At 33.2% G+C, this 11,778-nt stretch overlaps 2 protein-coding genes across 2 annotated transcripts; one reads left to right on the plus strand and one right to left on the minus strand.

Moving 5' to 3' along the window:
• LOC143619401 (ATP phosphoribosyltransferase 2, chloroplastic-like) lies at nt 1-6,393 on the minus strand. Its single transcript, XM_077091340.1, has 11 exons — nt 6,169-6,393; nt 6,038-6,097; nt 4,705-4,818; nt 4,224-4,289; nt 4,015-4,122; nt 3,839-3,922; nt 2,721-2,822; nt 2,532-2,645; nt 474-554; nt 278-397; nt 1-191 (listed from the first exon to the last, which is right to left on the minus strand). The coding sequence occupies exons 1-11, from the start codon at nt 6,391-6,393 to the stop codon at nt 96-98; spliced, it is 1,170 nt and encodes a 389-aa protein (XP_076947455.1). The 3' UTR covers nt 1-95.
• Nucleotides 6,394-7,906: 1,513 nt separating this feature from the next.
• Nucleotides 7,907-10,376, plus strand: LOC143619386 (uncharacterized). Its single transcript, XM_077091331.1, has 5 exons — nt 7,907-8,046; nt 8,167-8,359; nt 8,498-8,624; nt 8,700-9,565; nt 9,657-10,376. The coding sequence occupies exons 1-5, from the start codon at nt 7,907-7,909 to the stop codon at nt 10,374-10,376; spliced, it is 2,046 nt and encodes a 681-aa protein (XP_076947446.1).
• Nucleotides 10,377-11,778: the final 1,402 nt, after the last annotated feature.

The raw sequence follows: 11,778 nt of genomic DNA on the forward strand, positions 1-11,778 counted from the left end.
TTCGACCAAGCCACAAACATTTCTACAATTCGTTACAGAAAAAGTATAGACAAAAATTACTTAACAGTTATAGTCGGTGCAAAACGTATTATACCTCAAAGCCCTAGTTTTGAAAGAAGTTGTTGCCATCTTGGAGTTTCTTCGTCAAAGATGTAAGTCAAAGGTGACACAAGAACACCACTGCCTCCAATCTGCACCACCATTATATTCAAATTATAACATTTTGGGCCATAGTGGGCTTGGTTGATAACCATGTTTAACAAGTTGAAAATCTTACCGCTCTTAGCTGCTGAACGGATTTGTAGAGTAACTTCTTAGGTACACAAATGACTATGGCATAATAATCAGCTTTTACTCCACTCTCACTTTTACGGAACACTGGACTTATAGTAGGTCCCTGTTTGTTGACAATAAAATAATTTAAATTAAAAAGGAAAATAAAATGATATTTGTCTCTAATTATTTAAAGATACCTGCAGCCCTGATAATAATGGTTGGCTCAAAATTCGCTCAGCTACTTCATCTGCACTGGTTCCCCTCATGTTGGCAACTACCTGTGGACGTGCATAATATAAGTACTGAGTAATGAGAAATTTGTAATTAGTAATTACTATATAACAAATTTGAAAAAAAAATATTATCTTCAAGGCACTTGCATAATATCATATCTATTCAACTTAAAAAAAAAATATTATTTTCAAGGCACTTGTATAATATCATATCTATTCAACCAAAGAAAGTAATATCAAATATTCCTATATAAAATAGGCAAAGTTTCATATTTGGCCATTTCATCAAATGCAATTTATGATATGACCGTTCTACCCTTCCGTTTCTTCCTACACTCCAAACTCTAGTATCCTAAGCAAGTCTTTATAGAAGGGTATAAATGGAATAAATTTGTAACTGAGTATATTTGTGGGGTAAATATGGTATCTTACCGTTTCACCAAATACATTTTGTGATATGACCTTTCTACCCTTCTTTTTCTTGTTACAATCTGAACTCTCGTATCCCCAAGTAAGTTTTAAGAAGAAAAGAGTATAAATGGCATAAACTTGAAAGTTGGTATATTTTGTTGAGCGTATATGGTATCATACCATTCATCATATACAATCTAGATATGACCATTCTATCCTTCTTTTTCTTCTTACACTTCAAACTCTTATATCCAAACGCAAGTTCTTAGAGAAGGGTTATATAGGTAAATATGGTATTATCCCATATCATCTAGGGGTGAGCGGATCACAGTTCCCACCCACCAGAAACAGGGGGGCCTGAACCATTCAAACCGCTCTTAAGAACCGGGATGGTGAAAGGTTGGTTAGTGGGTCTGCAGTTCTAAGGCGTAACAGTTCCATGTCAGTTCCGGGTAAAACCCACTGCGAACCTTTAAGAAACCAGGGACCCGATTGTTCATATAAATTCAAAACAAACCTAGAATTTTTAAGCATCATATCACATAGGTGGTTAAAACATCAATCCACCCTACAATCTGCGAACACATGTCGGCAAGATAATCAATCGATCACGGAAATTCGTCTTCTTCTAAGTTCTTTATTTTCTACAAGTATGTAATCCCAAATTACTTGAAAGCGATAATGGTCGGGTAACCTACTTTATAGCGATTGTGGTATGTATAATCTTAAACAGATGGGCTAACCTACTTTGTTTTGGCAAATGAGTGAGCTGGAAAATATAAAGAAGCGTGTTCTTGCAGAACGGAATGCACTTTGGACCTGCGAAACCCACCTGCAGCCCGAACCACCTTGGCTTACTAGGGTACGGTGTCGGTTCTGGGTTTGTACAAGAATCGACCCGGTTCCAGGTCAGGTCTTGGTGAGTCGGGATAGTGGGAACCGTTGCTCAACCCTAACTTCATCATATACAATCTATGATGTGACCATTCTACCCTTCTTTTTCTTCTTACACTCCAATATCTCGCATCCTAAGGTAAGTTTTTAAAAGAAAACGGTATAAACGGCATAAACTTGAAAGTGGGCATACTCTTTTTCTTCTTACACTCCAATATCTCGTATCCTAAGGTAAGTTTTTAAAAGAAAACGGTATAAACGGCATAAACTTGAAAGTGGGCATACTTTGTTGTCTGTATATGATATTATACCATTTCAGAATATGCAATCTACGATACAACCATTCTACCCTTCTGTTTCTTCGTACACTCCAAGCTCTCATATCCAAACACAAGTTCTTCGAGAAGGGTATTAAATGGAATAAATCAGAAAGCGGGTATATTTTGTTGGGCAAATATGGTATTATCCCATTTCATCAAATACAGTTTATGCTCTGACCATATGTTTCTTTTTCTACTTATACTCCAAACTCTCATATCCAAATGCAAGTTTTTAGAGAAGGGTATAAATGGCATAAATTTGAAAGTGGGTATATTTGAAACTATGATATTTTGTTGGGTAAATGTGGTATAATATCACACTCTGATATTAAAACTTCTTCGACTGAAAATACGCATTCTTACATTAAAAAATGCCATATAAGAATAATCGCCTTACCGTGAATTGACTGAGTGCTCTTAAATGCGCCTCAAATCTTTCAAGAACTTCATGTGTGACATCCAGTAAACCTTCGCGTTTGAGTAAAGACTTCTTGCTAGCAACCAAGACAGCCTGAAAATCATTCTACTTAAAAACCCAAAACCTTAAAAAAAACAAACATTGCACGGTTGGGTTAAGAAACTTTACCTGACTTTCTAACAGAACTCCGCCTTCGATTTCTTTAAGATTGTTCTCTTTCAATGTGGTCCCACTACTAACGAGATCTACAATGGCATCAGCTATCCCCATCTAAATAAGCAAGTGAAGATGTGTGATGAAATTGATGCAGCAAAATATGATTGTGTATAAATATAAGTATACACATGTTTTTGGGGTGGTGTAAATAAGTCAAGCCGAGCTTCAGTCAAAAACTAAACTTGTTTGATAACCGAGCCCAAACCTGAGCTTGGCTAGGCTCGAGAGCCTAACTAAGCTTGACTGGTTATGAAAATAAAACCGAAACAACAGTTATAGGTTTGGCTTTAGGCCATAACAAACTCACCCATGCTCATCCATAATTATATTTGATGTTACGGGTGTAAACAAGCCAAGCAGCTCATGAGCTACTCAAGACTGGCTAGTTAAAAGCTAGAAACAAGCTTAGCTTAAACGAGCTTGAGCCTAAATATAAACCTTTTTTTTCAAAACCAGCTCAGGCCTAAAAATAGTTTTTGTTTTAACAAGCTCGAGCTTCAATTATCTGAGCTGTCTCGCAGCCTAAACGAGCCTGCTATTTATATATTTTATTTAATATATAATATATGTTTACACAATATAATAACTATCAAATATAAAATTATAATAGAAATAACTAATACATATTATGTAATATATAAAATTATAAATATTAGAATTAAAACATATACAAAAAATAATTATAAAAATTAATAAATTAGTTAATAAAAAATAAACAAGGCACGCCCAATCTTATAAAAACTACTCACGAGCCGGGCTCAAGCTTTAAAACTAAAGTTCAAATGAAGCCAAGCTCAAGCTCGACCTCTCATAAATTCCACGAGCTCAAGTCTGGTCAGGCTTGGCCCATTTAAACACCAATTCGATCATGTAAACCATTACTTGGATCTATATACTAATGAGTTGTATTTGTGATGACACCTCAAGAAACTAAATGAGAAACATAAAGAGACTTTATCGCTAGACATGAACAAGAGGAGTATTAAAAGACATGTGACATGAGACCCCAATTTTCATGAAAGAAATCATGCATATCATAATAGATGAACTTGAATTGAAAAATCACTCACCGCAGGAGCTGCCTCGAGCGCCCCGTCAGCAGTTGAAAACTCAACATGCTGAAGCCCGTTCTCTTTCAAAAACTTAGGACCCAGCTGAAGGAAAGGGCGGAAGAAAGCAACATAAACTTCTGAAATGGTTAATATTAATAGGAAATAGCATCACGAAAAACAAATAAAAAAATTACATATGTGAAACCAGTGGCAACTCTTAGAGGCTTGTCAGCAGTCCATTGAGGCATTTCTGCTAGTTCCTTCACTGAATTAATTTTCTCAAAGATCCCGTACTTTGGAATCTATTAATAATAGAGAAAAGAAACTCACGTAAACGTTTTTTTAACTTTAATAATACAACTATTACTTCCTGATTTGTTTATTAAAAAAAAGTATAACTTACTGCAAGAGATAAACGACAATCTCCATATGCAAGTGCATCGTGAACAAGGATTAGATCTTCATTTCCCTATGAATATTGAATAACAATTAAGAAGCATAAAGTTATACGTTATAACATCCAATTAAACACACCAAACCAAAGACCATACTACTAGCCAGTATAATTCATAGCTAAAATATATCAATTTACAATCAAAATTGAAGCTTTGGTTCAATACAGAACTTGAAACTTATAATCAAGATCAAGAACTTAAAATACAAGGTGTTCTCGTTACAACAAAGTCTTATACTTTATAAAACATAATGTTACAGATTTAACAAGAAAAAAACAAGTTACTACCATATAATAAAATCTACACAAAATCGTGATAAACACTCCATAATAATATGATGCTGTATCACGTATGAAATGAAACTAGGAAAATTAGCTACAAATATTTACAAGAATAAAAATATATCCAATTATGTGACTTTGATTTTACCTGTCCATATTCACTGACTGTGTCAAGGCCAACAATACCAAGGTCTAAATCTCCTGACACTAGTTTCTTTACAATATCTTTTGGGCGCTGAAACCAGACTTCTACGTTTGAGAGCTGCAATCAGATATTGAAAATAAGTCAACTTCAGAAACAAATTCGATCTTAAGAGTACGAGTTTGTTAATATCTCAAATGCAATGTGACTGTGTAGGTGCTGTGTTTTTGCTAGCAGAATTACAACTCATGGCGTCCCATAACGGTACAGAATATTTATATACGGATGTGACTGACTCATGAATCCTTTACATGCAACTTTCTGTTATACTCCAGAAGAAGACATAATTCAATTTATTTTGGGGGGTGTCCAGCATTCGTTATTTTACCTCCTTATAGCTTATAACTTATAGGTTATAAGGTGTTTGGGAAAGTTAGGTTTTGTAAGTGTATGTCATAAGTTACAACTTTGTAACTTATAACTTATATAAGTCATAAGGAGGTTAAATGAGGAATCCCCCCCCCCCCCCGGTTAAAAATAAGATTCCAAGGAATATATATTATTGGTCCAGAACTAAACATAAAGAGATTATACAACCTAGCTTTTAATATTTATGGTCATAAAATAACTACTAATTATGATAGATGCGGTTAAAAACCAAGGGCTGCTGCTTAACTATATTCCAAATCAATCTCCCTAAATAGTGCAACTAGATTCAAAAAGAGAAAGAATAATCCATTTCATGTACAACTAAAAGCATTTGCATTTGGTACTAGCAGGGAAGAACTAATACCAGTTTGCGTTTATGTGATCAATCTGTGCAAATTTCTGACCATAATCCATGGCAAGTTCCATTAATCAGGCAAGTGAAGCTTTATATAATATAGCATCCAATCAAATGAATCGCCAACCAAAAAATCATGTTTTCCATATGTAAGTTCATATCTTCAACTTCAATAGTTCAATTTGGAAAAAAAAACATACATTGGAGACAGATTTCAAATGAAATTAGCTTTCATCCTCTTAAAGGTTAAAACTACTATCAATTTTAACGTGTTAAAAGGTAACACGTGTTTAACATTTCCAAGCACTATGCAACTCTTTCTGGCTGAAGATAACCTATAGATATAATGTTCTTATAGAAATCACGTATATTCAGTGTTGTAAAAATCAAGATTAGATGCCGATTAATCGGAAATCTAAGGGCCACAGATTCGATTTCACCTACTTGGCTCCTACCACTCAAAATCGATCATATTCAGTCAAATTGGTAAAATTTAGGGAAAATTATATATGAAATTTGATATGTGTGTATAAAAATTGAATGAAAGCATGAGACCTGAGGTATATCAGCAACATATTGACGAGGATTCGGTTGCCTGACTGACAATTGACAATCCTGCATTCACAAAAAAGAAAAGAACAATCAGAATAGGCAAAAGTAAATGTAAATGCAAATTGAATACATACTTTGAGCAAATCAAGCGTGTCGGAGGCCATTCGACCTTTACTCGGCAAACCTAACCTAATCTCATTCCTCTCCACCGCTTTCAAATCAACGTTGCCGTTAACGACGGCCACCGGAGACGACACGGCGCAACAAGACACGGTGAATTTGACGGAGAGTATTCGAGATGGAAGGAATTGTGTGACGGCGGCGGGATATTGCTGTAGAAAGCTTTGGATTAGAGACATGACGGCGGTGACAGACAGTGATCGGTGGCTGTAAATGTGATAACGGCAGAAGAAGTTGTTGAGCAAGTTTAGAAACAAAAATCAAGATACGAATATACATTCTATTATTATTATATATAAATTTTTAATTTAGATACTATGGGCTGATCACATTTTTACTTTGTGAAATTATGTTAGCTCTTGACGCAAGGATATTTTCGCGAATAGGGTATACTTTCGTAACTCCGTAGCATCACATCACTTATTTTTTCCTATTTCACTTTCTAGAGCATTTACATTTCATTCATCATTTTTTACCCTACAATTTAAATAAGATTTATATTTTTCAAAATTTAATACTCATTCTTAAAAATCTTCCACAACTCATCCATTATTTTTATCTTTATCATACTCACAAACAATTATTTTACTATATTTTTCGTTTTTATACACTCACAATAATTTAAAAAGTAACTTTTTATAATTTAAGGTTGGGGTAAACAAAATAGTAGATGGGATGGAGTTAGTTTTTAGTTGATTTTTTTAAAATTTAAAGATGGGGGAGAAGATGATGGATGGGATGAGAATGCTCTTAACTCCATCTTTCAATCTCACTCCTATTAATTTTTAGTTTAATATATTGTTCTTTGTCTTGTAACCCGTGAATAGTATAATCCATGACCCTTTTTAACACAAGTGTGAAGTGGTTTAATCCATAGTTAAAGCGTCATGTCATCTTATCTTAATTTATGTTGGGCGTTAAAATATACCCAGGGCTCTTGGGTGGTGCAACCCGGACAACCGGCCGAGGCACCTACTTTTCCGGGGCACAATTTTTTTATATATTTTTTTGTATATATATATTTTTAAAATTTTTTTTATAGAATAGAAATAAACATTAATCCTCTTATTACATATTGGGACTAATTTTTGTGTTATCATAATCTATTTGTGGTATTGGGCCCAAATTAATTAAAAAAATTATAATAACTATAATCTGATGCGATTGAATTCCAAAACTGCAAAACTAGTAGCCGGCGGATAAAGGAAGCGAAAGGCCGACGGACGGACTGACGGAAAATATAAAACCTAATTGACTAATTGTGACCTACCTGGTTGTAAAGAAGGGAAGAAGAAGAAGAAGTGGCGGTGATGGACGGACGGACTAATAGAGAGCCAGGGAGGTCTTGAAGATTTAAACTGTTGAAGAAGGTAGGTGTATGTGTGTAGTGTCTTGAGTCTTGAATTATATAATATAGATTTCTTTAATATTTTATAGATTTGTTATATTGGTAGGTGTGTGTAGTATTCTTGAATAATATAATATAGATTTCTTTAATATTTTAATATAGATTTGTCATATTCATATGTATATGAGTACAAATGTACAATTGTGTATTATACTATTATATATAATGTATAATTGAGTATAATTAATAATTTTGCTTTGAAATATCAAATAATAGGAATATGCCTCATAAACAATTATCCGGTGCTCAAAAGCGTAAAAAAAAGAAGAAAACGAGATGATGCAATGAAAAAGTCTCAAGCCGGTGCTATGCATAAATTTATACAAAAACCGGCAGTTGAAAAGCCTATTGAAGAGCAAGAATATGCTAATGAACAAGATCATGTGGAAATAGTCCTTGAAGAGCCGGAAGAGAAAGAGCTTGTGTAGGTTAATATAAATGAAAAGCATGTCAAGCATAACCATATTGATATATTTGACCCAAGAAGGTGGGAAGGACTTAATTCTGATAAGATTAAACTTTTGGTTGAAAAATGTCTTAAAAGAGATAATAATATAGTAAACGGTCCGTATGATAAGCTTAAAAGAAGATTTTCATCAGCTTTATATACAAGTACTTTATCAAATTTGGAGAAATGTGATCGCCCATGGCTAGTATATTCGATAGAGGTAGACAAGATATTTTGTTTTTGTTGTAAAGTGTTTAGAAAAGGGCTCCCGAATGGTAATTTGGATGGGGTAGGTTATAATAATTGGCACCATGCTTCCACTAGTATCAAAAACCACGAAGTTTCCTTGGATCATCTCGCAAATATGAATAGTTGGTTTGATATATGTAAAAGATTAAAGTTGAACGAAATAATTGATAAAACTTAGTACGAGCAATTCAAGAAAGAAAGAGACTATTGGATACAAGTCCTTTTAAGAATCGTTGCATTAGTCAAGTTTCTTGTTAAAAATAATTTAGCATTTCGTGGTACAAAAGAAAAACTGTATCAAAAAGGTAATGGTAAAATGTTTTTTTTTTTCAGTCAAATTGTAACTAATTGTACTTCTTATTTGAATTTGTTTTTAATAGGTAATGGAAATTTCTTGGGTTTTGTTGAAATGTTGGAAGAGTTTGACCCGGTTATCAAAGAGCATGTCCGACGTATCATAAATGATGAGGTTCATGTTCATTATCTTGGACACAACATCCAAAACGAGTTAATTTTTATGATAGCTCAAAAAATTAAAAAAGAAATCATAAAGAAGATAAAGGAAGCAAAATATTATTCAATCATATTGGATTGCACTTCAGATTCAAGTCACCAAGAACAGATGACTATAATTGTGAGGTATTTAAAGTTCTCTTATAATTCGGTTAATGTCGAGGAGTCCTTTTTAGGGTTTTTAGATGTTAATGATAGCACGGGGAAAGGATTATTTGATATTACAGTTGAGGAGTTAAAGTCTCTTGGTTTAGAACTGGATGATATGTGTGGTCAAGGTTTTGACAATGGAGCAAACATGAAAGGACAACACCAAGGAGTGCAAACGAGAATTTTAAATGAGAATCCTAGAGCATTTTACACTCCTTGTGGTTGTCATTCTCTTAATTGTACATTATATGATATGGCTACCATTTCTACTAAAGGAAAGAGTTTTTTTGGAAAGATCCAACGTATGTATACTATCTTTGCAAATTCTAATAATCGATGGCAAAATTTGAAAGATAATGTTAAATCTTGGAGTCTGAAGTCTTTATCCCAAACGCGTTGGGAAAGTCGTGTCGAAAGTGTTAAAGCTATTAAATTGCAACTTGCTGATGTACGAGAGGCTTTACTTGAAGTTGGAGAAAAAGATGGTGATCTTGCAATTGCAGATGAAGCAACTACAATAGCAGAAAATATTGGTTTTGACTTTTTGTTATCAATTATCATCTGGGATGAAGTGTTAGACAAGGTGAATATAGTGAGCAAAAGGTTACAATCGAAAGATATGCACCTAGAGATTGCTATTAAAGAAATAAAAAAGATTGATTGACTTCTTCAAGGAATTTAGAGAAAATGGTTTTTCAAAAGCAATAGATGAAGCTGAGAAGATTGCTTTTGAAATGGGCATCGACCCGATATTTGCACAAAAACGTGTAATTAAAAGGAAAAAACAAAGTGATGAGTGTTCAAGTAGGCAAGAAGCTTCATTTACTCCTCAAGAGAATTTTAGAGTAAATTATTTTTTATATATTATTGATCAAGCTATTACTTCTCTTGAGACAAGATTTGATCAATTCAAAAATTATGAGAAATTATTTGGATTTTTGTTTCCACAAAACTTGAGAGGAATTGAAGATGAAGATCTTAAGTTATCCTGTAATTTTCTTGAAAATGCACTACAGTTTGAAGGAAGATCGGATATTGATGGTGAGGAGTTTTATATGGAGTTAAGCTCATTAGACACATTATATACCATGGAATTTAGTAACCCTATTAAAGTTTTGAAGCATTTGAACGAGACCCAAGAAAATTTCCCAAATGCAAGGATTGCATATAGAATATTGTTAACTGTTCCAGTCACAGTGGCATCCGCAGAAAGAAGTTTTTCAAAGTTGAAGTTATTAAAATCTTATTTACGATCCACAATGTCCCAAGAAAGACTTAATGGATTGACGATGATAGCCATCGAGAGCGAAATCTTAGATAGTATAAACTGCGAAGAGGTGATCAAACAGTTTGCTGTCAAGAATGCTAGGAGAGCTTCACGAATCATCGGTTAGAGGTTAGCTACTATTGTATTTGAGTTTATTACTATATATTTACTATTTTTATTGTTATATAATGTCGTTTAAAAAAACTATCTTACGTATTTCGTTACTCGTTAGGGCCTATGGGCCTTTTTGTTTATGTTCGGCCTTGGTATTTGAATTCTCAGAGACGGCCCTGAATAAACCACTAGACCTGAAAGAAATATATTGCATTATAACGTGGCTTTGGTGGATCATGAAAAGAAAGCGTTACATAGTTTGGTAATAATTGCTTGTTAGTCTGTATAACTTTTGAATGCATCTTTAAATTTACATTTTGATACACTTTGGTAATATGGGAAGTTTTCCCGAAGAGCTCAACTCTCAGTTGGAGAGGAAATTGCTTTCAAAGTTGATATTAGTGAGTTTAATGTAGAATAGCTATAATGTGTATGGTATTGATGATGAAACTGTTATGTAGAATAGTTATAATGTGTATGATAAGATTAAGAAAACGCTGCATTCGGTCATGTATCGACATCATAGTACATAAAGCAGCAGAACATGCCGACGCGACTATAATTATTCATGAACACATGACACGATTAAGTTATGATAATTAATCAACTCATTTTCATTCATTCAAATCACAAAGTACAACTTGTTCAAATAATATGCTACATTTCAATAATTAAAAGAAATAAGACTAATAATTGTTAATTAGAAAATATCCCAACGGTCCAAACTAAATGATAAGTTTTCAATCTTCATAATCAACCTATAATAAACTTGTAGCATGCATAAAAATAATTTGATCGGCACGAATGTTGATGATCAATACACTAGTTTTGATATATATATATATATATAGAGAGAGAGAGAGAGAGGGAGAGAGGATCAAGAGAAAATTCATCTTTAGAGAGAAAACTTAAAAACTCCTAAACAATTATTTTTAATTAAAAATAAAAAAATATTTTCAAATTTCTGTTTTTGTCATTATTCTTATATTATCTTACCCTTTTCTCGAAAAAAATAAAAATAAATAAATAAAATAAAATAAAAAACCGCTGTAATTCACATACGTATTACTGTGCGATACCGTTGTATTACACATGTGTATTACTATATATTTTTGAGTATAATAGTGGTTAGCTGCATATATTCATATTTGTGTGTTGTATATGTGTAGTAGTGTTGTATTATATGGAAAAAAGATAATAATAATAAAATAAAAGTCGATGTGGTGCACATGTGTGTTAATGTTGTATTACACATATGTACCAATGTGTATTCGATGTGTGTATTAGTCTTATATTGCAAATATATAATATTGTGTATCAAATATGTGCAATAGTGTTGTATTCTATGCAATACAAACACTTTTGCATAAATAGAATGCACACTATTACACATGCACACTACACCAACGAGGTTA

The sequence above is a fragment of the Bidens hawaiensis genome, unplaced genomic scaffold, assembly GCF_021521415.1.
Source record: "Bidens hawaiensis isolate Kalapana, Puna unplaced genomic scaffold, B.hawaiensis_p1.1 tig00002438_1, whole genome shotgun sequence".
Taxonomy (NCBI): domain Eukaryota; kingdom Viridiplantae; phylum Streptophyta; class Magnoliopsida; order Asterales; family Asteraceae; genus Bidens; species Bidens hawaiensis.

Bases quoted from the DNA above. Each gene is read 5' to 3' on its own strand.
- LOC143619386 (XM_077091331.1), top strand. From the start codon at position 7,907: ATGAAAAAGTCTCAAGCCGGTGCTATGCATAAATTTATACAAAAACCG. The intron at 8,625-8,699 runs GTAATGGTAAAA...TGTTTTTAATAG, and splicing joins AGAAAAACTGTATCAAAAAG to GTAATGGAAATTTCTTGGGT. The intron at 9,566-9,656 runs GTGAATATAGTG...GACTTCTTCAAG, and splicing joins GGGATGAAGTGTTAGACAAG to GAATTTAGAGAAAATGGTTT.
- LOC143619401 (XM_077091340.1), bottom strand. From the start codon at position 6,393: ATGTCTCTAATCCAAAGCTTTCTACAGCAATATCCCGCCGCCGTCACA. The intron at 2,646-2,720 runs GTAAAGTTTCTT...AATGATTTTCAG, and splicing joins GAGTTCTGTTAGAAAGTCAG to GCTGTCTTGGTTGCTAGCAA. The intron at 398-473 runs GTATCTTTAAAT...GTCAACAAACAG, and splicing joins CATTATTATCAGGGCTGCAG to GGACCTACTATAAGTCCAGT.